Below are 26,355 nucleotides of genomic sequence, written 5' to 3'. Positions count from 1 at the left end.
TGCCAGTAAAACTAGAATTTTTTCATCAATATTAAGAAACTATTTACATAAAACAAGCCTGTGATTCTTACAAAAAAGTGTATAATATATTTGCACCAGAAACTAGACCAAAAATACTTGGTAAGATTTTGTTTTGCAGTGAAGCTTTCCTAGAATTTAAATCTATATTCTGTATTTTCAGATATGGGTTTGAGTCACTTTATTTCAGTTTACATCCGTAATAATGCAAAAAAACACGTATTTTGTTAATTTTGAAGGTTGGAACTTGAGCCCACTGGTTAAAGTGAAGACAAAGGCAGAATAATCAGGTTTTAAAGTAAAGAGGGATAATTTGCTGCTTTATCAATATGGGTCCTCACAAAGAGCAAAAAACCTCAATTGCTCAGCAGTCACTTAGCGCTCGCCTCGAGGGAAAATGCCGCACTGCAAAACAAATACAAATTTTATCAAGTATTTTTTACCTAGTTTTTAGTGCAAATGTGTTAGTACATTTGAATTAAGACAACTTACAAGTAGTTTTTCAGCAAGATATAGAAGCTTGTTTTCAGTCAATAATTCATAAATATTGATGAAAAATGTCTTGTAAGTTCAGTAAGTGTCGAGTACTTTAACAATCAGCTGTAGTTGTTATTACCAACAGCAGAGGAGGATATTTAAAGCTCTGAAAACAAACAGTAAATCAGCACGCTGAGTTTTTACCAGCTTCCCTCACTGCACCGGTTCCACCACAAGAGGCCAATGTCCTGCTCTGGACCCGGATTGTCTCTGATGCTTTCCCTTCCTCATAAAAAACAAACAAATAAATAAATAAATAAAACTTGATCCTGGAGGATCTGCAGGCGGGAGCTACTCTTCTGTGATGTGATATCTTGGCATTCCCGTCCCCCAGCCATCATTCCTCTGCTGCTCTTTCTTCATATGTCCACTCAGGGTTCATTCACACCAGTCCTGTTTGGTCCGTTTTAATCAAACTCCAGTTCGTTTGCCTAGAAAGTCTGATTCGTTTGGAGAGGTGTGAATGCATAACTGAACTCAGATGTGGACCAAAGTGCAAATTCTGGTCTATATGATGGAGTATTAGGGCCTTTGTAGAAAAAAGTTAATTTTTGCCTAATACTCTATATATGTTGTATATAGTTCATAATAATGTTACTTGAGTAAAAGTTAGAGGTACGGTGTAGTAAAAATCCAACTGAAAAGTAAAAAAAAAAATTATGAAGATAAATCTCAGAACTTCCATCCATTGTCTTTACACCCTTGTCCCTTAGTGGGGTCGGGAGGGTTGCTGGTGCCAATCTCCAGCTAACGTTCTGGGCGAGAAGCGGAGTCACCCGGACAGGTCACCAGTCTGCCAACACAGAGACAAACAACCATGCACACACACACACACACTCACACCTAGGGGCAATTTGGAGAGGCCAATTAACCTGATAGTCATGTTTTTGGACTGCGGGAGGAAACCGGAGTACCCGGAGAAAACCCATGCATGCACAGGGAGAACATGCAAACTCCATGCAGAAAGACCGGGGCTGGGAATTGAACCCAAAACCTTCTTGCTGCAAGGCAACAGCTCTACCAACTGCACCACTGTGCAGCCCAATCTCAGAACTTTTCTAGAAAAAACATGGAAATTTCTGAGTTTCAAAAGTTCAATCTTTTTTTACTTTTGAAACTCCAAGTTTTTTCTCTGGAATTTCTGAGATTAATCTCAAAATTTCTAGAGATTTTTTTCTAGCAGATATTTGACTTTCCAAACTCAAAACTTTCCTTTTTTTTAAAATAAAATTTCTGAAATTAATCTCTTGGCTGAAACTTACATTTCTTTTTTTGTTTTTCTATCTCCAAAAGCTGTAATACAGTCATGTAGGTCTGTGGTTCAGCTGAAACCATGAGCTCTGCTCCTAAAGCAGGAAGTTAACTACAGCGCAGGGCATTCTGGGTAAATATACCCAATACAAGCATGTTTTTTGTTTGTTTTTTTACACCAAAGATAAAAGAGAAATCCTACAACTGTTAAACCTGACACCACTCCATTTTTGTTGCATTTCGTGAAGAAGGAAGTTGTGCTCATGTCTATTTAGAAGTTTTTGGGTCATTTCCTTCAGTGGTTCTTGGTGCAGCGCCCCCACAGGCGAGGAGGGGAATAGGTTTTTCAAAGAGTTGGGATTATTTATTAATCCTTTATGTCAACCCATAAAAAGGAGGGGATGCATATTATATTCCTTAAAGCTGGAGTGTGTAACTTTTATGTTAAATATGTTTTTTTTCCCCCCCAGATTTGTTAAAGCTGCCACTGTGTTGTGACAGTATGAGACAGAGCTACTACTGCTGACTAAATAAATACACACAAAAAAACAATCAGAGCCAGGAGGGTTGTCAATCAACCTTGTGTATTCGCTGCTAAATGTGCTAATGGCATAAAAACAAGTTACTGTTACAGGAAAACCATTTATCTGCCATTATGGGAGGCCATGCTAACTAGACTTAGCATTCGTGACAGGCAGTGGTAGCTGCAGAGGGAGGATAAGCAGCGTCATACCGAGGGCGATTGACAGCACCAAAACTCTCCTCCTGGCTCTGATTGGTTGTTTCTAGATAACCAATCAATCTCAACCCAAACTGTCACAACACAGTGACAGTTTCAACAAAAATGTAAAAAAAAATACTTTTTATAAACTTGCATACTGCAGCTTTAACAGGTAAAAATGGAACAAGAAAATATACACAAATATTTACAATAAATTACATACAGTAAAGAGATCGAGTCATCCAGTTCATGTTATATGCATTGCAGTGTGAAAGAGATCTGCACCAACTGAAAATGAAACAAATGTTTTCAGGTTTATTTGTGTAGCACATTTCAGCAACAAAGCAGTTCAAGGTGCTTTACATCATAAAAACACTAAGATACAAAGTCACAGAACACAGACTCAACAACTGAAGCATCCATTTTGTCAAGTGTCATCGCTGCACATCAGAATGTTGATTTAATGAGGAGCCAATCAACATTTGTCGGTTGGGGACAAATGTTGCAGTTACAGTCCCCAATCGAACCCAATCTACTGGGTGTGAAAACACTTTATGTCTCATCTAACTGGGTGGGCATCTGTGTAAAATCGCAGATGCTTCTAAACATGCTTGCAGAGATTTCAGGGATGAGCAGCTTCACCTGTGCCAACTGTGCCAGCTTGTTCCCTGAGTCAGTCTGCCTCCCACCAGTTTGGCCGTCGTCTTGAGCAGAAACCAGTTGATCCGTCAATCAGTGCCCCCCACAGCCCTCCCTCTGCGCTCCCTCCAGTCCACCCGCCCTTTCATAATCTCCCATCTTTGCTCTCTCACCTTCTCCCTTCTTCTTATTCCACTGACCATGCATGTTCCAAAAACAGGTCTCATTTCCATTCGCAACACCTCCTTCTCCTTCCAGCCCCTCTCCTGCATCACCTCCTACTTTCCAAATCCAACTCCATCGTCTCACCTCCTCATTGCTCCACCTCAAACCCCACCCTTCAACCCCCACCACCAGCATGTCGGCCTATGCAGGAATTTGGAGTGGGGTGTTCATCCCATCCCCTAGCCCATTTGGGGTATAAAACCCTCCGTCTGTACGCACCCATTCGCTCTTTCTGTCAGTCCAGCACTCCTGAATTGGAGGGTGCCACACTTCTAGGTGAGGGCGGTGGACCAAGGGTTGAACATTGCAGAAACAGAAGCACAGCAACAGGAGAATAAGAGCGTGGATAGGCACGGCTAGTCTATCCTGAGAGGATGGAGAACTCACACACAAAGTCAACGGCAGAATGCCTGTCTTTCTTCGGGGTGAACGAGAACGTTGGCCTCTCTCCCGACCAGGTCAAGAAGAGCCTGGAGAAATACGGCTTCAATGGTGAGAGTCCAGGCAATGGGGATGAAGGGGTTTGGCATTTAGTCCGTTCAGAAAACTACGTTACTTCCACCAGACATCTTCTGGTTTTCAGTTGGGTTGACATCAGCGTAGCTTTCTGAAAACTCTCGTTGCTTTAGAGTGGACTTACAACAGCTGGTAAAATGCAGAGATACTGAGAAGCAGAGACTTTGCTGGCTGTGAGGAGCTATTTAAAGATAGCCGAAGAAGATGGCTGGAGAGCGAGAGAGACAGGTGACGGCTCAAGAAACTTCCTGGGTGATATATGGACCGGCTCAACCAGCAGAGTTGAGCCGGTCATTTTAGGGTTGGTAATGCAGACAGGGCCTTAGATGGGTTATTTGCTGATATATCTGATCAATAACCGTTGGCTGAGGGTCTTCATTGCATGAATTGTCTGTAAACATTTTAGTGAACGATCATTTGACAGAAGAACACTGCGGCTTGACTTTTTAAATTGAAGTTCCTTCACAAATTTGAGAAGTCTTTGCGTTTTGGTGAATTTATGTTGAGAATTTCCCCGAACATTTCATGAAAACATGCTTCTCCAGTGAACACAGACTAAACGATGCATTTCCTTGTCTCTCTCTGTCTCCGCCATGCCTCAACTTGATCTCCAGAGCTTCCTGCTGAGGAAGGTAAGTGTCCTTCCTCAGCATGTGTCCGCTCCACATGAGCGCCAATTACATTGAGCAATCCCATTAAGCAATGACATAACAGGAAAAGTTGGACGATGTTTGTCCGTCATTGGCGACGATTTCTCAATATTCCCTCCCATCATTGGCTGATTTGACTGTTTGTGTCTCTCAGGCAAGAGCGTCTGGGAGCTGATCATTGAGCAGTTCGAGGACTTGCTCGTCAGGATCTTGCTGCTGGCCGCATGCATCTCTTTTGTAAGTTATTTCATGCCATTTATCTGCCACCTTCATTGACATTAACACATTTAAAAGCTTTAAAAACACTTAAAAAGACTTTCACTTTTTCATTTAATCTTCAATCACGAAAACCAATGTAGCAAATCCAGACTTGTCAATCACAACCCTTGTGGCCACTTTTGTGAAATACAACTCTACATCCCCCCTTCTTCAAGGCCCTCGACCCCTCTATGTATTTTTAAAGACGACAACTTGAGAAGCCGCAGCGCAAAGGGCTTGTAGGAGGTGTATTAATTGCTGTGCCTAGTTTTCGTGGCCAGCTGTCTCGATGGCCTTAGAAGGCGAATATTAAGAAGCCAACGGGAGAAGGGGGCCCGTGAAAGTGTAGGGGGGCTGAAGGGGTGAGGGGTTTATTTTAAGAAAGCCCCCAAGCTGAGAGGAGAAACCGAATCCTTCGGGAAAGGTCAGGCGTGAAGGAAGAGATGGAGGAACTCCTCAGGAGGAAACCAGGAGAGGAGAGAAGCTACAGGGTTAAAATTAATGAGGATTGTGTCATCATACAAATTATGTTCAAGACTGTTGTTCAAAACAAAACGTAAATATTTGATAACCCAAGCACAGAGTTGGATAGTAACTACATTTACTTCAGTAATGTTTTTGTAAAAAGTCTTGTAAAAGTCTTTTTTTCTTTTTGCTTTCACCTGAGTACTTTCACTATGAAGTATCGCTTCGTGCACTTGAGTAAAATTTCTGTAAACTCTACCCACTGTGAGTAACGTCAATGAATGAAGAAGCTTGTTTTCACAAAAAAAAATCACCAGACACAGATAAACACCTGCAGTTTTTTTTCATAATACATTGAAAGAAATTTATGTTTTGGCTACTTTTGTTGGTGTGTAATTGTTATTCATATGAATTACTTTCATATTTATCTTTAAAATACTAAAATGTAAACATAACTATACACTTTAGTCTATCTGATGATGTAATTTTGATGTTTTGATTAGTTACTCAGTACTTGATTTGCAATTTTACGAAACATTTTTTAGTGCTGCTCTTACTTGAATGCACTTTCTGGGTACTCTACCCACCTCTGTCTAAGTATTTATACATTTCTAAAGCTTCAGACAGTTTTATTTCTCAGAATCCGGACAGGGAATCACCTGAACAGAGTGATTTGTTGACTTTTGTTGACTGTTTTTCCTGTTCTGACCTCAGGTGCTGGCCTGGTTCGAGGAGGGCGAGGAGACCGTCACCGCCTTCGTGGAGCCCTTCGTCATCCTTCTTATCCTCATCGCTAACGCCGTCGTCGGAGTGTGGCAGGTCGGTGACACCGGCCCAAGACATTGAGCAATATCTCCACACGTATCCATTTCAGCGATGACAGAAAGTACTCAGGTTTTCGGTTACGGCCCCTGTTCCGCACCCAGACGCGGTTGCTTCACACCGAAGCTAAAAATAGCTCCGAGATTAAGCTAGCTTAATTCTTCTCGTCATGCAGAAACTATTAGTCAGTCTTAAAGATTATGGAGAACAAGCAGCTGAAACGTATCTCTGCTGGTGTCTTTATGGATGCAAACGATGAATTGTTAATTAATGGTTTACTGCATTAGAATCAGATCCAATCGATTACCTTCACGAATAATATCCGCTTAGACCTTGTGGTAGTTTGGCTTCCATCCAGCAGAGGGCGCCGTTGGTCGTCCTTAAACGGATGGCGGATCAGGAAAGAGAAACGGTCCAAACGGAGTCTGGTTTGGGATGGAAAATGCACTTTATGCGGTTCTGTTTTGAAATATAAACATTTGACAAGCCTGAGTTTAACCTGAATAGCTAACATTTAGCCGAGCAGCACCAACTTCTCACTCAGAAATTACTGATTTGCTAGGAAGGCGAGGATGTGATGATGACAGAAAAGTGGAGAGCGTACAAAGTAACAATGTATAATAATGTATAAAAACAAGGTTCAGATATAATGTGAATTTTTAACTTGAGCATATTATGAAAAATGTAGCCCTTTGTGTTGTAGAAAGATGGTCAAATACAAAAGAAAACTCAGCTTTTTAAAAAAATGGCTGCTTGGCAATTAGACCAATAAGAGCAATTAAACTTAGTTTAACTCATCCTTAGCTGTTTTCTTCAGTTTTTAAATCTTGTCTCAATATTATCAGAAGTGGGCAGAGTAACCAAAAATTTTGCTCAAGTAAGAGTAGCACTACTTTAACATATTTCTACTCAAGTAAAAGTAAAAAGTGGCCATCCAAGAAATTACTCAAGAGTCTGCTCAAGAACTGAGTAACTGATCAAATAATTAGTCCTTTAATATTTAGAAATTACATCATCAGACAGACCAAAAAATATAGCTAAGTGGAAAGTTTGGTATTTCATTTAAGTAACAAAAAACAACAAAATCAGGCAAAACAAAAAACTTCCAAATCTGTTTCTTTCAATAAAAAGGTTCAAAAAAGTTACTTAAATAAATATAATTGAGTAAATGCAACTAGTTACTACCTGCCCACCTCTGAACATCATCTCCTCACTTCTCTGTCCTCAGGAGCGTAACGCTGAAAGCGCCATCGAGGCTCTTAAGGAGTACGAGCCTGAGATGGGCAAAGTTTACCGTTCTGACAGAAAGAGTGTGCAGAGGATCAAGGCCAGAGAAATCGTCCCTGGAGACATTGTGGAGGTGTCTGGTAAGAGCTGCTCAGGCTCGTCACTGTGGCTGAAAGATTGGATTTCTGTGAGATGATGAGAGACAACAGGTCCTGACAGCAAAAAGCACCACAAATATTGGGCTTTGTGTAATCTTTAATTCTACCAGGACTTTCCTTTAGACTGAAGAGACATCCATGTTTCGGATTTGACCCAGCATGAGTTCTGATTTGAATCTGACAGAAAATCTGTGGAGGGAGATGAAGATGATGGAGATGGCAAAGAGGCCTTCCAACCTCATCATCACCATAGATAAATGTTTGTTTTTACTTTAGTATATTCTTTATATTATTTTATTATCTTTTGAGAGATGTCTGTCTCACTTCTTTGATGGAGTATTAGGGCCATGCTAAGAAAAAAATTAAATTACGAGAATAAAGTCTGTTCTTAAATATTACAAGTTTATTCTTGTAATATTATTACTTAATCCTCAATTTTTTATATAATTATTATGGTAATACTTTGTTGTTTAATTCCTGTCAGAAATAAGCTTCACAGTTGAATGGATTTTTTATTTTTTTTTACCTAAATATTTTATTGAAATGTTCTACTTTGAAGATACAACCACATAGCAGCTTGAGCAAACCTATTTTATAATAACTACATCACAGTAACATAAAACTAAAAGTCCATTTTGGGGCTACAGCTAATCAACGCCAGAGAAATGAAAAACAAAATAAAAAGTCGAACAAAGAAAAAACACAGCTTCTGAAAACAACAGTGATAATTATCAAATGAACTGGAAACAGTTTTACTTCCTGCTTCAATTGATGAATTTCAGGCTGTGTTTAGGGAATCGGAGCGAACAGTACGATCATGGAAAAGCGCTGTGCCTTTTTAAGGCGATGTGTGCAGCCCTGCGGAGCAAACATGCTGACTGTAGCGAATCGTGAGTATAAATACCCTGACCAGCGGCTGCTTCATTTCTTCTCCCCAGCCGGCCATCGTTCACTTTCCTTCATCTGTCCTGTGCACCTGTCATCCATCCAGCTGGACTGCTCAGCTTAGAGCCGCATTAAACCTCGCTTCATTATGAAATCCACAGGTTGATTTATAGTGTTTTCTAATGACTTAGGGATCATTTACAAATTAATTCTTAGCGGTATTTTCCTTGCTTTGACACATTTATGCTCTCCAGTTAGGGAGAAGCTAGATTAGATACAACACACCACAAGTCAGTAAAACAGGACAAATAAATAATCTAAAAAATGGTGAAACAAGGTAAAATATGCTCAGGAAAAAATGGAAAATAAAAAAAAGACTCAGCTTGTCCCAGGCTCAAGCCATTTACTGCATGTCTGCCATTTTCCTGTCAAAAACAGTTTTTTACAGGCCACCAGTGCCAAAAAAAACCCCTAAAACTGAATGATTTGATAACAGTCGTGTTGTGGTTAATTATTTAGACCATTCTTAATGATTAAAGGGGGAATGTTGGTATTATTGCAATCAAACCCTTCTTATAATGGCTGGGCAGCTTTTTCTGCATGTTTTGATTGGTAATTTTATAATTTTTGTGCGGTGCTGAGCTCCAAGGCCTCCATGCCATCACCCTAATCTTTAGTTTCCTTCAGTCTCAATTAGATTCAAGCCAGGACTCCCTCTGGCCGCTCCAAAACATTAACATTACTTCCAGTTGTATTAAATATACTCGAAAATTTAAAGATCACCTTAAAACAAAATTTGAATAATTATGGGCTTAAATATTCAGATTAATTTCTACGTGTTTATTTGATCTTTTTTCATGTATTTTAATTAATTTTTTTGATATTGAATTTTGGCTGCAGCTGTAGAAAAACTAACCCACACTTCAATGAACCCTTCATGGTTTATGTAGGAGTTCAGTAGATTATTCTCTATAATCCCAACAGTTGGTGACAAAGTCCCCGCTGACATCAGGATTGTTTCCATCAAGTCCACCACCCTGCGTGTTGACCAGTCCATCCTCACTGGTAAAGTTTCCTAAAAAACATCTTAGTTGTGTTTTTATTCTTCTATCTCTGTGGCGTTTGGTAAATCTTTTGTTTTTTGCTCCTCAGGTGAGTCCGTCAGTGTGATCAAGCACAATGAGCCCGTCCCCGACCTCAGAGCCGTCAACCAGGACAAGAAGAACATGCTTTTCTCTGTGAGTGTCCTGCTGCTGTCCAGTTCATCACCAATTTGTCTCTGTTGCACCTGACGTCGTTCATCTAACTTTCACTGCTGCTGCAGGGCACCAACATCGCTGCTGGCAAGGCCATTGGCGTGGTTGCAGCCACCGGCGTCTCCACCGAGATCGGCAAGATCCGTGACCAGATGGCCGCCACCGAGCAGGAGAAGACTCCTCTGCAGGCCAAGCTGGACGAGTTCGGCGAGCAGCTGTCCAAGGTTATCTCACTCATCTGTGTCGCCGTCTGGGCCATCAACATCGGCCACTTCAACGACCCAGTCCATGGTGGCTCATGGATCCGTGGTGCCGTCTACTACTTCAAGATTGCCGTTGCTTTGGCTGTGGCTGCCATTCCTGAGGGTAAGGAGGGAAAATAAAGAGTTTTCTTTTGTTCTCTTCCTTGTTTTCCTCTTTGTTTATCAATTGACTTTAAGTATCCTTCATGAACACCAAGGTCTGCCTGCTGTCATCACCACCTGTCTGGCTCTTGGCACCCGCCGTATGGCCAAGAAGAACGCCATCGTCAGGAGTCTGCCCTCTGTGGAGACCCTGGGCTGCACCTCCGTCATCTGCTCCGACAAGACTGGCACCCTCACAACCAACCAGATGTGTGTGACCAAGGTGGGTGTTTACTAAAGAAGAATGATAAATGGCCTGCACTGGTATAGTTCTTTACCAAGTTCAGAGGACCCCAAAGCTCTTCAAACATTACATTCAGTCATTCAATGTTGTGTTCCTGTTGGTGTTTGAAAAGGGGCCACAACCAGCAGGTGATTAACAGGCTTCTGTATTACTTGATGGCATGCAGAGGAGGGCATGTACTCATTTGAATCAACTGTTCTCTAATAGAGACACATCTAAAATATGCAGGGCAGTGGTTCCTGAGGACCAGAACTGAGAAACACTCTTCTATCGGGCGACGGTGGTAGGAGTTCGTCTTTTAACCGGTGGGTTGCCGGTTTGAGATGATGGTGATATGGTGGCCCACTGACCACCAGAACAGCTGATTCAAATGTTTGCATGATCTCCTCTGCATGCCATCTGCTGCAGAAGCCTGTTAATCACCCACTTATTCAAGTCAGGTGAATAAGGGAATCGCCTAAAACATGCAGGGCAGTGGTCCTGGAGGACTGGAATTGAGAAACTCTGCTATTGAATGATATGTTGATAGTTTTCTGTCGGAGACTGCATTTATCAAAGGAAAACCAATCGTTTCCTCTCCTCCAGATGTTTGTTATCAAGAACGTTGATGGGGACCATGTTGACCTTGATGCCTTTGACATCTCTGGCTCCAAGTACACCCCCGAGGGCGAGGTGTAAGTCTGTCTTCACTATAATTCATCATTGTTCAGAGACCATTGATGCTCTTGAATCACGTATTTATTTGGATTTGCCCCTTTCCCTTCAGTTCCCAGGGAGGTAACAAGGTGAACTGCAGCCAATACGATGGCCTCGTTGAGCTGGCAACCATCTGTGCTCTGTGCAACGACTCCTCTCTGGACTACAATGAGGTAAACCTCAAAGCTGCCTGTGTGCCAGAGAGAAACCCAACCACTGTCAGTGATGAAACCAAGTCACCCTATCATCGTCTTTGTTCTCCAGTCCAAGAAGATCTATGAAAAGGTCGGTGAGGCCACTGAGACTGCCCTGTGCTGCCTGGTTGAGAAGATGAACGTCTTCAACAGCAATGTGAAGAACCTGTCCAGGATTGAGAGAGCCAACGCCTGCTGCTCTGTAAGCTTGCTCTTCACATACATAAAGCTACGAGAATCATTGCTCTTGGTTAAATATTTAGCGACTGTGGCGTACTTGATAGTAATGCCTCCCTTCTCTTTATCCTCTCAAAGGTGATTAAGCAGCTCATGAAGAAGAACTTTACTCTGGAGTTCTCCCGTGACAGGAAGTCCATGTCTGTGTACTGCACTCCAGGCAAGGGCGATGGTGGCGCCAAGATGTTCGTTAAGGTGGGTTCTTATTCTGTTGTGCACCAATCTGAGCCTTAATAAGGCATTCCTTATCCAATCCTGCTGTCTCTGCAGGGTGCCCCTGAGGGTGTGATTGAGAGGTGTGCCTATGTCCGCGTTGGCACCACCCGCGTTCCCTTGACCAACGCCATCAAGGACAAGATCATGGCCGTCATCAGGGACTGGGGTACCGGCCGTGACACTCTGCGTTGTCTGGCTCTTGCCACACGCGACAGCCCACTGAAGCCAGAGGAGATGAACCTTGAGGACTCAACCAAGTTTGCCGATTATGAGGTGGGACATGGATATCGGCTGTTATGAGATGTCGAGTCAGAATACCATAGTTCACCATATGACAAAGTTAAGACTGTTGCCTTTATCTGACTGTCATTGGGATGGAGATGGAGTACACCATGGAAAAGCCACCAGTCCATCAAAGGACAACATAGAGGCAGTCAAACTTAGGGCAAGTTAGAGAGACTACTTAACCTAACAGCCATGTATTTGGACAATGGGAGAAAGCTGGACTACCCAGAGAGAACCCATACATGTGCAGGGAGACTGTAGAAACTCCATGCAAGGATTCAACCCCAGGACCTTCAAGGCAACAGTGCTACCAACATGCATCACACACAACATACAACACATCCACCTACATGTTTGTCTTGTCTGATTCTGTACTTGAGATCTTACATAGTATTGATAGGAATTTTCTTCTACAATAACCATTGGTTGTCAAAAAGGCACAAAGCAACCCCATGCCAGGTGAAAAGTAAAACACTGATGGGTACGAGACATCTTGTGTTAGACAATGTCTTGACTTTTCATGCCTGACTTCCTCCTGTATGAAATGACCAAAACTCTGAAGGGGCAAAAGATACCAAAGCACCAAAATTTAGGAGAGGATGTAAAGTAGACGTGTTTGTTGAACCGAATACGTTGTGTGCACATAAAGTGTTCGTCCATTAACCATGTTGTGTGATGAAGTAACAGTCTGGCAGTGGGAACCTTCTTTTAAATCACATGATGGTGTAGTAGCTTTGAAACCACAACCAGATTCCAGTCAATGATTTGCTCGATATTGAGACTTTAACAACATGCCTTAATCGTCACCCTTCCCTCCTCAGACTGATCTGACCTTCGTTGGCTGTGTTGGTATGCTGGATCCCCCTCGTAAGGAGGTCACTGGCTCCATCGAGCTGTGCAGAGCTGCTGGAATCCGTGTCATTATGATCACTGGTTAGTATCGGGCAATTTCACAATCTGATCGCAGGCTGTGTTAATGTAATGCCTCATGCATAGTAAAATGCTAAGCATGTTTCTGGAGAGTTAAAACAATCCTTCAAATTGGAGACCAAATGTTTCCCTTTGGATTCTAGGTGACAACAAGGGAACTGCTATTGCTATCTGCCGTCGCATTGGCATCTTCGGTGAGGATGAGGATGTTTCTGGCAGGGCCTACACCGGACGTGAGTTTGACGATCTGCCCATTAGCGAGCAGTCCGAGGCCGTGCGCAGGGCTTGCTGCTTCGCCCGTGTGGAGCCAGCCCACAAGTCCAAGATTGTTGAGTTTCTTCAGGGTTACGATGACATTACAGCCATGGTAAGAGCTCTGCACCTTGTGAATGCAGCCTTAACTTGATACGTGTGATGTCATTCAGTACATCAAAATCTAAATGATGGTTGTTTCTTCCCACCACAGACCGGTGATGGAGTGAACGATGCCCCGGCCCTGAAGAAGGCCGAGATCGGCATCGCCATGGGCTCTGGCACTGCCGTTGCCAAGTCTGCCTCTGAGATGGTCCTGGCTGACGACAACTTTTCCTCCATTGTGGCTGCTGTTGAGGAAGGCAGAGCTATTTACAACAACATGAAGCAGTTCATCCGCTACCTCATCTCCTCCAACGTCGGTGAGGTTGTCTGGTGAGTGACTTGTGTGACTTAAGCAATGTCTTTCCTTCGTTCCTTGAGTTAACCTAAGTTGTCTGTTTGTTCAGTATCTTCCTGACCGCTGCTCTGGGTCTGCCTGAGGCTTTGATCCCCGTCCAGCTGCTCTGGGTCAACCTGGTCACTGATGGTCTGCCCGCCACCGCTCTGGGCTTCAACCCTCCTGATCTGGACATCATGGGCAAACCCCCACGTTCCCCCAAGGAGCCTTTGATCTCTGGATGGCTGTTCTTCAGATACATGGCTATTGGTGGTAAGTAAGAGATTTAGTTTGGGTTTCATTTAATTGTAGGACAAACTCTTGCAGACGTTGATGCTGGTGTCCAACCCCAACAGGATACGTTGGTGCTGCCACTGTTGGCGGTGCTGCCTGGTGGTTCCTCTATGACTCCACCGGACCCGGCATCACCTACTACCAGCTGGTAAGCTATGGTGTCTTTTTCTATACGTCTTCCACCAATACAGCTGAAATGCCTCACTGAGCCCCCCCATCTTTCTGGTCTAGTCCCACTTCATGCAGTGCCACGATGAGAACGAGGACTTCGCCGGTCTCGACTGCGAGATCTTTGAGGCAACTCCACCCATGACCATGGCCCTGTCTGTGCTGGTCACCATTGAGATGTGCAACGCTCTCAACAGGTTCTAAACCTTCATAATCACAAATAAATCTTAGGTCTGCTTTGTTAGCCTCAACTGATGTGTCCTTGTCTTTGGCCAGCCTGTCTGAGAATCAGTCTCTGCTGCGTATGCCCCCATGGAGCAACTTCTGGCTAATTGCCGCCATGACCCTGTCCATGTCCCTGCACTTCATGATCATCTATGTTGACCCACTGCCTGTAAGTCCATTGTACCAATTTTGTCTCTGAATTCCATACATATTTTAAAGGTGACCTACTGTGCTTCCTGAACAGGTTAGGATTAGTCTGCAGGCTGCACAAAACACAATTAATCTTTTTTGCACAAAATCGTTCTGAGATTGATTTTGTGCAAAAAAAAAAAACAATCTCTTTTAATCCAAATAAGATGATCCTGGCCAACTAAATGTTTACACTCCCACACGAAAATGGATATGCAATCAATATCCATTTTCCTTACATCTTTGAAAAGCAAACACGGAGCCTAATGCACAACCAACAAGAATACAGCAAGTGGTCTCTGGATGGCAAGTCATAAACCCTAAGCAAAAATGGAAGTACAAAAAATGTGCAAAATTTGAATTTTGTGTAATAGATCCCCTTTAAAAAGTCTTAAATTTGACTTGCTGAAAACTGCAGATACTCTGATGAAGGAATGTCAACGGGGTACTTCCTATTGGTTGTGAATTAATCGGAAGGTTTTAGAAACTGCTCGTTTTCCATACACCAAAAAAATGTCTTGCTTTTTTTAAGTATCTGGGCTGTTTTTAGAAGCAGTTGAGACCCACATGGAAGTACAAAAAAGTGCAAAAAGTGATTTTTGAGAGGCCATTTTTAAAATGAAAGTTGCTCTGACCTCCACCTTTAACCTCCGCCTCCACAGATGATCTTCAAGCTGACCCATCTGTCATTTGAGCAGTGGATGATGGTCCTGAAACTTTCCTTCCCTGTCATCCTCATTGATGAGGTGTTGAAGTTCATGGCCCGCAACTACGTTGAGAGTGAGTAGCCTCACGCTTTTGGGCGTCTGCCATTTAAAATAAGTAAAAAGTTTCCTGAAGTAACCATTCATATTAATTTCTCTGCTGGATAATTCATTAATACCTCATTGTTTTAAGGAATCATTAATATTTTTACTGTTTTCATCACTGCATAATTTCCCTTCATTAACTTCCATTAAGTTTGTTTGACCTTACCTGACCTGTGTCATGTCTCTCACCTCCTTTCACCATTAATTCACTCATTCTGCTCATTTCCAGAATAAATTTGAACAACCCATCTCCGTTAACCTGTAACTAAAACAAGGTATTCCACTGTTTGTCGCTAGTGGGGATAAGGTGTGCATTAGCCGTTGATGTTTGTGGTTGTTTGTCTTTTCCATGTCCGGTACTTGCATTTAGTCTGTGTTTCTCCGCAATTTTAAACAACAATATAGAAAAATAAATTTTTCAGTGCAGCTTCTCCTTCTGTTAGTTCTGCTTACTGCTAGTTTTGCTTCTGACACCGTGCCGGTGAGTCTGAGTCGTCACTGTTCAACGTCGTGTTGCTTTGGGTTTCCATGTCTGATAAAGAACAGGCTTAAAGTTTAGACATCTTCTACTGAAAATGTAGAAAAATAACCTTTAACTTGAGTGCATTTATTCAGTGGGGGGGGAAATCCCACATAGAGGAATAATTGTTTTTTGAAAATACTAATAATCGGTGCCATTGATTTGTCTGAGAAAAATCTGCATTTCAGTAAAAAGATTTCAAAAGTTTTGAATGTTATATAAAAAAAATATGTAGTTTTTAAACCTTTGATGCAGATAACCAGCCCAGCAAATCAGTAGAAACCATATTAGCATCAATGCAGCTTAAACAGTTAGCATTACCAAAACAACTGTTCTTATTTCTGTGAGTTTAGGTAAGGCCAGTTTAACACATTCAACTAAAAGTGCTTTACATGATGAAAACATAATAAAAATACACTGCAGTGATAAAGTAAAGGGCAGTGAAGAATTGAAACTGATGAAATTTATGATGCATTATTAGTTAAAAGTAACACTAAACAAATGGGTTTTTAGACTTGATTTAAAGAAACTCAGTGTTTCAGCACTTTTGCAGTTTTCTAGAATGCTGCTGCCCCATGTTTGGTTCTGGTTCTAGTCCAGAGCAGAACCAGAACTAAAAGACCTGACTGGTCTGGAACATTACTACAACAACAGCAGATCTTTAGTGTATTTTGTGCTGATTAGTTTCTCTAGATCTTACTGCGCCTTTAATCATGAACATTTTCTTCAGGTGAAAAAAGGCCGACTTTGTAACCTTCTCTATGTGTCGCTGAAGGTTCAGACCTGATTTAATCCCTACACCCAGATTTCAACCCTGACCAATAGTTTCTAGCTGTAAAACCGACTGTGTGCTGCTGACTCTGGATCGCTCCTCTGTAGGTCCAGTTAGTTTTTTCTGTTCAGCTGAAGAGAAACTTGTGGCTCATCCATTTGAACTAAACATCTGTTCAGTGGTTGAAAGGATTCATGGTCGCTTGGTGACATTGTAATTAATGTAGAGCTGAGTATCATCTGCAATGATCAATTTCATAACTTGTGCTAATCTGAGCATGTAGATTTTAAATATGAGAGACCCCAAGATGGAACCCTGTGGTTCGCCACTGGTGTTTTTATAACCCGTTAACAAAATGGTTAAACATTTTTAAAAATTCATTGTTTATGTCTTTACTTTTTCTACACTTTGCTTTTATTTGACATAAAAATCTCCAACATCTTTCTGTTTAGATTAAATGTGATTTATTCAATTCAAGGTATGTCAAATGCAGCATTTTTTTTTACTTAATTTTAGGCGTTTGGATAAAATCCAAATTACTTTAGTTGAGAGTTAAAATTGAATTTCACCCAACAAATTATGTAGTGTTTTATTTGTTTAGATTTTAACAATTTCAGACAGCTTGCTTCCCCAGATTTAAATAATGTCCAAAGGTTGTTGCCATTATTTTGTTTGTCTATAATAGTATTTGGACTGACTGTTGTTTGTGTTTCTATGCATTTAAAAATTGCATCCTATCTAATTGATCTGTTTCCTCTTCACCAGGCACAGAGGCTAAAAAGTAGAAATGTAGAAGAAAATCTTCTCGAAGCAAAGAAGAGAGAAAGCGAGATCATAACCAAAAGGGGGAGACGTAGTTTTCCAACCAGTAGAAGAAAAGAAAACACTGGAAAATAAACATAAAAAATATAAAAACGTAACAAAAATCCACCGAAAAACAGCCTCCACCTAGAGAAAATCGAATTGAATTAAAGGAGGGAATGCCTGCTGACAAAGTATTAAAATATTTAAGATTTTATTCTAAGACTTAAAGTATGTATTAAAGGTGAATTTTTTTTGTTAACCTCTTGGATATTCTCAGCTGTTGTGTTTTTGTGTCCTCTGTCCATTTTCATATGATTGACTTTCCAGCTCAGTACTTTTATTCTAGTCTTTGTCGCTCTTCGTCTCGCGCAGCCTCCCTGCTTGGCCCGGGGTCTGTACATCGTGTTGTAGGGTTGCAAAAAAAATGACTTCATAAGGGCAGAAAAAAAAAACGATAACGCACGCGTCTCCAGCTGCCAGCGTTCGCCGCAGGTACCATGATGGAGGTCTCATGGCATAAAATGGGCACTCAGCCACAGCACTTCTGGTCTTATTTATTGTTTACGTGATGAGCTCTAATAAAGCGACGATTTAAAACTATTTTGTGGAACGTGCAGGGATTAGGGTTGAAACATTTTTTTTTTTTTTTGATTGTTTGTTTTGGTTTTAAGCTTGTGCCAAATTTGCTGACAGTGCTGCTGTTTATGTGCTGAACAGAGTCACTTCGTCGGCCTTTGGTTTGCAGGGAATCGTTTCAGAAACCCCTCCTGATCCTCTAGATGAGGCTCCTGAACGGTATGTTGACGTCCTTCATTTGCTTTTCGTAATCCTCGTCAAACATCTTTGACTGCTCGGGTGTAAAATGGTTTTTCCAATCCCCCACTTCACCTGTATTAGAAAATAAAAAAAAAACATTTAAAAATTAGAAGAACACAGATGGATATTTAGATACTCAGAAAACTCAGAAGCAAGTTTTTGGCTGATACATCTGATGGTAATTTGCCTTGTTTGGTCACATTTCCTGGGAATTAATTATTCTTATGAAAGTTTGTTTGGCTAGTTTTTGTACCCAAAAATTTAACTGGAGTTAAACATATTTTTACTTAAGTCAAATGTAGACAACCAAGAAATTACTTAATTACTTAATTACTGGTAAAGTATTTGGCAAAAAGTTTAGTCAAGCTGATCAAATTATCAATCATTTAATATTTAATAACTACATCATCGGAGGGACCAAAATGTAAAGTTTAGTGAAATTTTGATATTTTAAGGACCTAAATTAAAATAATTTATAAAATTACAAGATAAAGTCAGGCAAAATAATTTTTTCCAAATCAGTTCCTTTCAAGATAATCTTACGAAACTTTAACTGCAGGTGTGTGTCTCTGTCTGGTGAATGTTTGGTTAAAACATGTTTGTTTTTCACGCAGTAGGTAGAAAATCCAGAAATTTTACTCAAGAAATACTTCATGATAAAATTACTCAAGTAAAAGTAAAAAATAAAGCGGAATAAAAATATTCCTAAAACTACATTCTTCCCAAAAGGTTACTCAAGTAAATGTAACTATTTACTACCCGACTGGACACATTACAGCAGGAAAATACTGAAAACTGAAGGTTTTGCTACTTTGACTAATTCAGCTGGTAATAATTATCTGACCAGTTGGGGGCGCTCATGCAGCACTGGAAATTACATTTGGACAGGTGATCCTTAAATATGAATTTTAAAAAATCTATTAATACTGTGAGGTATTGGAAAAAGTAATAAAAAGGCAGCAGAAGACTGAATTCCACACCGTTTGTCCTGATATTCATTCATTATTCAAAACTCAGATGTGACAGGAGTTGATTTTTCATGAAATCCCTTCAGTTCTATGACAGCAGCTTTAATGGTGCTGAGGAGCCATTTTCATATCAATAATCATCACAGGTGACTGTAAAACTAATTAACAAGAAACAATAATATGAAAACTCCTGAAACAAGCTGAAATTAACTGTAATTTTATCTTTCCTCTAACGTCAACGTGGATGTGGGAAAGCCAACCAAAGTGTGTTCCAACTGCCAATCAGAAAGCCAGTGGGATGTGGTAATCGCTGTGGTCAGTCACAAGCTAACTACAGTTAGCAACACAAGCTAGCTAACAATAAGACTTTTCAAGTATTCAAATGTTAAAGGAGCGTTCACTAACAGATTGCAAACGATGTGACTGTAAAGACTTGCTGATATAAAACCATCAGATGTGGGGAAAAAAAACTTTACCATGATTTAAACATGGCAGCCATATTGGATTTTGAGGTTGGGGGTTGGAGAGAAAACCCTGAACTTTTTTTTCTTTTCTTCTGAGTATTTCACATTTACCAACTAGACAAATGATAAAAAACAATATTTCTAAATTTTTTTCTCTTTAACTGAAAAAGTGGTAGTAAGGTACGCTATTTCTCATATTTAGGACCACTACATCAAAGGAACCTTAGTTTGGTCACTAACTTGTATATCTCCATATATTTCCGGATATTGTGCACTGCCAAGTGATTCGCTTGACTGACTCACCTTTCCTCATGAACGGGGAGATGGACTGATCGAAAACAGGCGATGGGATGCAGGAGTAGTTGGCCATCGGGTTCTCCTTCATGCTCTTGAAGGAAGTGAGCTCAACGATCCGGTTGATGACATCATCAGAGACCGACAGGTCCAGATACCTCATGATGCGCTCCACTTCGCGGCGGGGATTCTGTAGGGATTATCGGAACGCTATTCACACTCAGACAATCAACTATGACAAAAACTGAAGCATAAATTAATGAGTTGATAGAAGTACACTGCAAAAAACACAAAATCTTACCAAGTGTTTGGTTTAGTTCCTACTGCAAATATCTTAGTTCACATGAAATAAGACAAAACTAACTTAAAAGTAACTTCAGCAAGATATAGGAGTTTGTTTTTGGTAAAAAAACAAAAAATCTACCTGTGAAGCAGGAAATGTCTCCCTTGCTATCAGCTAAATGATTTAATTTTGATGACTTAAGTGAGGCGAAAGCAGCAAAATCAGGTTTTCAAGTGAAGTGAGACAATTTGACCTGCATTACCCAATGTGGGTCCTCACAAAGATACAGAAAACCTCAGACTCTCAGCAGTCACCTTGAGCTCACCTCGAGGGAAAATGCAACACTGCAAAAAACATACAAATCTTACTATGTATTTTTGGTTTAGTTTCTAGTGCAAATATAATAGTACACTTAAAATAAGGCAAAATTAACTTAAAAAGTAATTTTCAGCAATATGGAGGTGCTTGTTTTAAGTCAATAATTCCTTCATATTGATGAAAAAGTTCTGGCAAATTATTTTACTTATAGCAAGATATTTCTACCATGTTATCAGTAAAATAATCTGTCAGTGGAACTAGAACTAAGCTGAAAAGTTATTTGTAAATTAGTTTTCTCTTATTCATAGTGTACTGAGATAACTGCACTCGAAACTAGATTTTGTGTTTTTGCAGTGTATGGTCATGTCAACCTAAAGAAAGTGTCAAAGAATTTCATTAAATCGGACAAAAATCTACACTAGAATTTTTAAATCTTTTCTAAAATCTTCTTGTGTCAAATAGGTTTTAAAACTAGCATTTGATTTTTAGGTTTTAGGTCTTAATTTAACCTTAATGTCCTCACCTCTTTCATGTCCTCATAGAAGAGGTAAAGGATATTCTTCTCCTTGCGCTCCACCCAGTAACCTTTCACATGATCATACCAGGAGCCCCAGGGCACTGAGAAGACGGATTCAGGCGTTTAAGTCGTGATTAGAAGTGTTAAAGCTCATGTTTAACAGCTTGGGGGCGTTTTCTCGTGCTTACTTCAGGCTACCATCCATTTAAAAAAAATAGTTACAAAAATATATATTATAGTATTTAAATTGTGAATATGTTTGAAATAAATTTAATCTAACTCTGTTTCTCTATTTTCATGCAAAACACTTTTAATTAACTTATGCATGAATAGTGCTTCACAATTAAAGTTAAATGGTAAAAGCGTTAAGCTTGTGATTCAGTAAAGCAGCAACTATTTCAGTAATGTCAGTTAAACCTCAGCAACGAAAAATGCAGCTGAAATTCCTGTGCAGACCTGCAGAGGTTGTTTTCCTTTCACTGGTATTTATATCTGGTGCTGGCTGGGCAAGCTGGTGCTAATCTCATCACAACTAGTGAAGCATAAGAAGATTGTTTTAAAGGGAAACACGGATTTAAAAAAAAGGAGGCAACAAAGGTTGCAGAATTAACCAATCACTGTTAAACTCAACAATGAAGTTTAATTGAGTGTAAGGAGAAGCAAAAGGAATGAAATTTAACCCACTTACACTCTCCTCTCATGAACTTGTGTATGTAGCCGTCAAAGGGTCCTGGTTCAGGTTGGGTCTTATTCATCAGATCGAAGTAATAGTAGCTCACCAGGTTATCTTTGGCATTGCGTGCGACGTAGATGGCCTTCACACGACAAGGAGAAACATGATCACAGATTTACAGCAGGAAGTCCGCGGTGAAGGTAATGTTTAGGTCTGTGTCACAGTTGTTTTTAAACCTTTAACCCCATAAATATGCAAATAATTGTCTAGTTAGGAGCTGTAAAAAGAGGCTGCAGCCTGGTTTATGAGTCTGTTGGAGATCCGGCTTTACCTTGCATTTGTTTTCCCAAAATCCTAGAGGCACCAACTGAAAAGGAAGATGTGTCTTGATGAGTCTTGGAGGGTTCATTTTGTTCAGAAGATCAAGACCTAAAACGAGAAATTCAGAAACATGTAAAAGACTTAAAATTCAACATGCAACTCTGAGTTCAGGACACACAGACAGGTTAGATAACCTGTTTAACATTTTAGATATAGTGCATTGCAAAGTATTTAAAGAAGTGTTAATTGAGTTAATCTAAAGCTGATCTTATGGATCTACTAATAATTAACTGAGAAGCGGCAATATTCTTAAAAACCTGAGTTTTCCCTTGAGTTAGAGGGCCGACCGTTTGTCCATAACATAAACGGCTACATTTTTCATAATATGCTAACGTTGCGCGTCAAGTAGCAACTCGACCGAATGAGTGAGTTTTATGGTGATAAATTAAGGAACTTGTCGAGTGTTTATATTTCAAAACAGAACAGAATAAAATAAATTTTGCCTCCCACACCTGACTCAATGGAAGCCCATTTCCGCCATGAAAGAAAAAATAAAAGACCAACAGGAAGTCACAATTTCGACTTTCAGAGTCATAATTATGAGATTCAAAGTCGTAATTTCGACTTCCAAAGTCATAATTATGACTTTCTGTTAGTCTTTTATTTTTTCTTTCAGGGTGGAAATGGGCTTTCAGACGACTCTGAATCGCCGTTTTCTCTTTACCGTTCTGGCATAGACATAAACATAGACATAAGGATAGACGCCTCATGGACCGCGGCCATCTTGGAGCGGTACTCCACTCAGCCTTATGTGTTTAGCAGCACAATGACGTATCAGCGCATTTAATCGATCATAAAACACTTTTTGTTACTGTAAACCATATTCAAACATCTATCAAAGCTACATTTATAAACAATTGTATTTTTTAAGTATGTTTTTAATACATAGTTCATCATATTTAAATATGCTTAGTGGCTATAACAGAATAGGAATGGAATATTCTGATATCGATGTATGAAGAGCATATTACAAAGCACACAGCCGTTCATCATTTATTTAATAAATTATTTAGTAATATCAATACATATTTATATAATTATACAAACACAAATAAATAATGATTAATACTGAATAATATATATTGGATACATGTTTATATATAAATATGTATATATATATATATATGAGTTCCAGCTTCAGAGATTCAGCAGCTGAGATTGAGTCCAAAATCCGGTGAGATTCATCCTGCAGTGAATCCGTCTCTCTTTATAGATTTCTCCCTCTTCTTCCTCACATCGTGTCTTTATGAAACTTTCAAAACAAAAACGGAAGATTTAGGATGTATCTTACTTTTGACAGAGTGAAATAAATACATATAAATAATAGTCTTTACCACCTGTGTAAACTTTGCCGGTGAATGTTATAACACATAATATAAGTTTTATAACAGGTGTTATATTGTTTCATTTCTAATGTAGGCCCTTGTGTCTGATAATCTAAGTCAATGTTACAGAATAATTAATTTTTTTAGATTTACGGAATCTCAGTTAGCCTTCATAGCGGGGCTGAACCCGTATTACATTGAAGTTTGTTGCAAAGTGAATAACTGCTGTTAGTTTTTAAATTTATGAAATATAAAGAGTTAAATCTATTAATGTTTGAGCCACATACTTTGATGATCGTGTTAAAGGGAAATTCTTACAGGGTAGTAGTGCATTGAGGTGCATTAGACTGGAATAATCGTATGATAACATCCCCCATAAATGGTTTTTACAGATTCTGACACAAAACAAACAGAAGAACAAGCTAACAACACTTCACCATCTTCCATCCCAATTAAAAATGAAGGAACAATAATTAGAGGGATGAATGCACACCTGACGGGATCGGGGGTGGAGAGCAGATTTCTAGGAATGGACTCCGGACCGGGGTGGGAGCTCGTTTGCAAGCCTCTGCGTCTCCGTTGTGAAGAAGAAGGTCAATTATCTCCTGAGTCCATGTGGTCCCTAAGGTCCAAAACATAAATCCAATCATTTATCAAGAATATGAAACATTGATTCCCGTCTATTACCTTGCATCAGAAATTGTGCTCAGTCACCCTGGGAAATTTGGGGAACTTGTCAACTTAGAGGATGTTGCAACAGCCAGTAAATATTATTACAAAACTGGGAAACCAACTCAACCACGTTAGCTTAAAGGGAGAGGAAAGATTTATGTTTGTAGAGATGATATGAGAAGTCAATGACATCACAGCACTGCAAAAACAGAAAAACATACCAAATATTTTTGGTTTATTTAGTGCAAATATCTAAGTACACTTGGAATAACTATTTTACAGGTAACTTTTCAGCAAGTTATAAAAGTTTTTTTATGCAAATAGTGCCTTAATATTAATGAAAAAGTTCTAGTTACACTGGCAGATTATGTCACTTGTAAAATGGAAAAAAAAATCTCTTGGTATATGTGAAATAATCTTCCAATGGAACTAGAACTTTTTCATCAATATTAAGGAACTATATTTACTTAAAACAAGCTCACTGCACAAGAAACTACACTCAAAATACTCAGTAAGAGTTTTGTTTTTTGCATTGTAGTATTTTCCCTCAAGGTGAGCGCCAAGTGGCTGGTGAGAGTTTTTTCCTTGCAGTCCAAATTTTCTATGACAAGCAGCAACTTTCATCAAACAATCTTGTTCAGAGTGATAGATACAGAGATTTAGGGTTAATTTTTTACCACGTTTGTGTCTGGAGGCTGTACCTGCTTTGGGGTAGGTTGCGATGAGGAGGTCTGATGGGTCAGGACGGAAAGCCCAGATGGAGTCCCAGTTGTTGGCGATGTGGCACATGAGAGGAACCCCTCTGATGTGGATGAGAGGGAAGCGAGTGATGGAGGAGCTGGCCTTCTCTATGGCCTCCTTGTAGGATAACTCCTTCTCCTCTGCCATGACCGACGCCGCTCCGCTCGGGCGAGGAAAATCAGAAAAGAGTTCAGCAGTGAAATGGCTGAAGAAGTGAAGAAGTGGTCGTTCTCCCCGAAGTTCTGACTTCAGCGGCTTGCCCGGGTGCTGGCTCTGTCAACATTCAAGTTCGATTTGCTTCTGCACACAAAGACCTACAACTGTTGACTGTTGCTCCCTGCGTGACCGGCAAGCCCACAGTCAGTGTGCATACTTCCTTGTCCCTGCCATTGTCTCCTCCTTGCGTTGTTACCTGCCTCCCAGGATTCTGTCTTCTGGATTTCTTGTTGTGTTGAGAGTAAATCCTCCCCAGAAGCTGAAAGCAAAAAAATTCAACAACCTGTCAGAAGATTTTTCTCAGCAAAATTGCTTCAATCTCCTGAAATGTGTTTGCTTTCCCTTCTCTTTATATTTTTGTAACCCGGCTGCCTGAGTGCCTCTACCAGGTTCTTATCTCCTTGTGATCTACACTAAAGTACTCTTATGTAACAATCCCAGTTACGTATGAATTCAACTTCTTTCTTTCTCACACTTTTCTTAACCGTTTCCCCTGTAATTTGAGGAAGGGACAAGGGAGGGAACCGAAAGAGCCATTCAGACATGAGGTGCAGCCAGAAAACATGCCTGACAGATGGGTTTAATTTTTCACAGAACATCGTGTAATTGCGCAGTGTTCCTGGGGGACGGCTCAAATGTCATTCAGTCTTCTCAACTAATACGAAGAAATCACAAGTTATTCGTAAAAGATAAGAGGAAATCTGTGGAAACTCTCCAGCTAAAACACACTTTTGGACCCTTTTAAAGTCAACACAAAGCCAGTCCATACCGGAAAACAATGCTTGCTACATGCCTGTAGAGTAAACACATTTTTCGTGTCTAGGTCAATTAGTGTGATATCTTCAGATTTCTGCATGTTCTGCTTCGTTGTCTTTAGCCACAGGCGGCTGTTTATACTTTACATTCCAGGATTTCCAGTCTTTACATCCGGCTGACAGTAGAAACAATGTTTTCTCTGTAAATAAGCTCAGCCAAGCAGTTGCATGAGACGCAAAACAAAGGACTGCTACACTGTTTAGCACCTTTTTCTTTTCTTCTTTAAGAAACTGTGGAAATGCGGACAGTATAAGCTTAGAGCTGACAGTGATTTTATAAAATACAACTTCACAGATCTTTGAAAGAAAGAATTGGACGTTGAAGTTTTGAGTTTTTTGGGGATTGATCAAAATTATCCACACAACCTACTATAAACCAACAACAATATGTATTGTGACAGACATGAGATCAATATTGATAGATAATATGTCCAATAGAATATTCAATAATTTCACTGAACTCTGATTCACAACCGCACAGCATTCTGGGGGATGTAGGCAGAGAAATGACTTTATTGATGCTCAGCCTCTCACAGGAGCTAAGCAAGGTTGGTGGAATCAACTAA

The 26,355-nt window shown here is 40.2% G+C and overlaps 2 protein-coding genes across 3 annotated transcripts in view; one reads left to right on the top strand and one right to left on the bottom strand.

Annotated features, from left to right (window-relative positions):
* The first annotated feature begins 3,631 nt into the window (after positions 1-3,631).
* LOC106956261 (sarcoplasmic/endoplasmic reticulum calcium ATPase 1) lies at positions 3,632-17,574 on the top strand. Its single transcript, XM_015046992.1, has 23 exons — positions 3,632-3,883; positions 4,522-4,539; positions 4,712-4,794; positions 5,995-6,099; positions 7,331-7,469; positions 9,357-9,437; positions 9,525-9,610; positions 9,697-9,994; positions 10,089-10,255; positions 10,862-10,950; positions 11,043-11,145; positions 11,237-11,368; positions 11,482-11,598; positions 11,674-11,892; positions 12,726-12,837; positions 12,978-13,201; positions 13,301-13,521; positions 13,596-13,798; positions 13,882-13,967; positions 14,051-14,184; positions 14,264-14,381; positions 15,064-15,181; positions 17,268-17,574. Exons 1-23 carry the CDS (start codon positions 3,766-3,768, stop codon positions 17,285-17,287), a joined length of 2,991 nt encoding a protein of 996 aa, XP_014902478.1. The 5' UTR covers positions 3,632-3,765; the 3' UTR covers positions 17,288-17,574.
* A 60-nt stretch (positions 17,575-17,634) lies between these two features.
* The window catches only part of sult1st6 (sulfotransferase family 1, cytosolic sulfotransferase 6), a 20,332-nt gene continuing 11,611 nt past the window's right edge, over positions 17,635-26,355 (bottom strand). The window contains exons 2-8 of one of the 2 annotated variants that reach the window (XM_015046994.1): positions 24,719-25,233; positions 23,839-23,967; positions 21,971-22,068; positions 21,655-21,781; positions 20,973-21,067; positions 19,858-20,038; positions 17,635-18,194 (exon numbers count right to left, since the gene is read on the bottom strand). In XM_015046994.1, coding sequence (XP_014902480.1) covers positions 18,082-18,194; positions 19,858-20,038; positions 20,973-21,067; positions 21,655-21,781; positions 21,971-22,068; positions 23,839-23,967; positions 24,719-24,905 — 930 coding nt within the window. In that variant the 5' untranslated portion in view covers positions 24,906-25,233 and the 3' untranslated portion in view covers positions 17,635-18,081. Of the gene's footprint in view, positions 18,195-19,857; positions 20,039-20,972; positions 21,068-21,654; positions 21,782-21,970; positions 22,069-23,838; positions 23,968-24,718; positions 25,407-26,355 lie in introns of those variants that run through there. The other variant, XM_015046993.1, reaches the window with a different exon arrangement.

The sequence above is a fragment of the Poecilia latipinna genome, unplaced genomic scaffold (genome assembly GCF_001443285.1).
Source record: "Poecilia latipinna isolate Pla-1442-1.1 unplaced genomic scaffold, P_latipinna-1.0 Scaffold801, whole genome shotgun sequence".
Lineage (NCBI taxonomy): Eukaryota > Metazoa > Chordata > Actinopteri > Cyprinodontiformes > Poeciliidae > Poecilia > Poecilia latipinna.
Note: the sequence above shows the minus strand (reverse complement) of the source record. Positions and strands in the feature narration are given on the sequence as shown.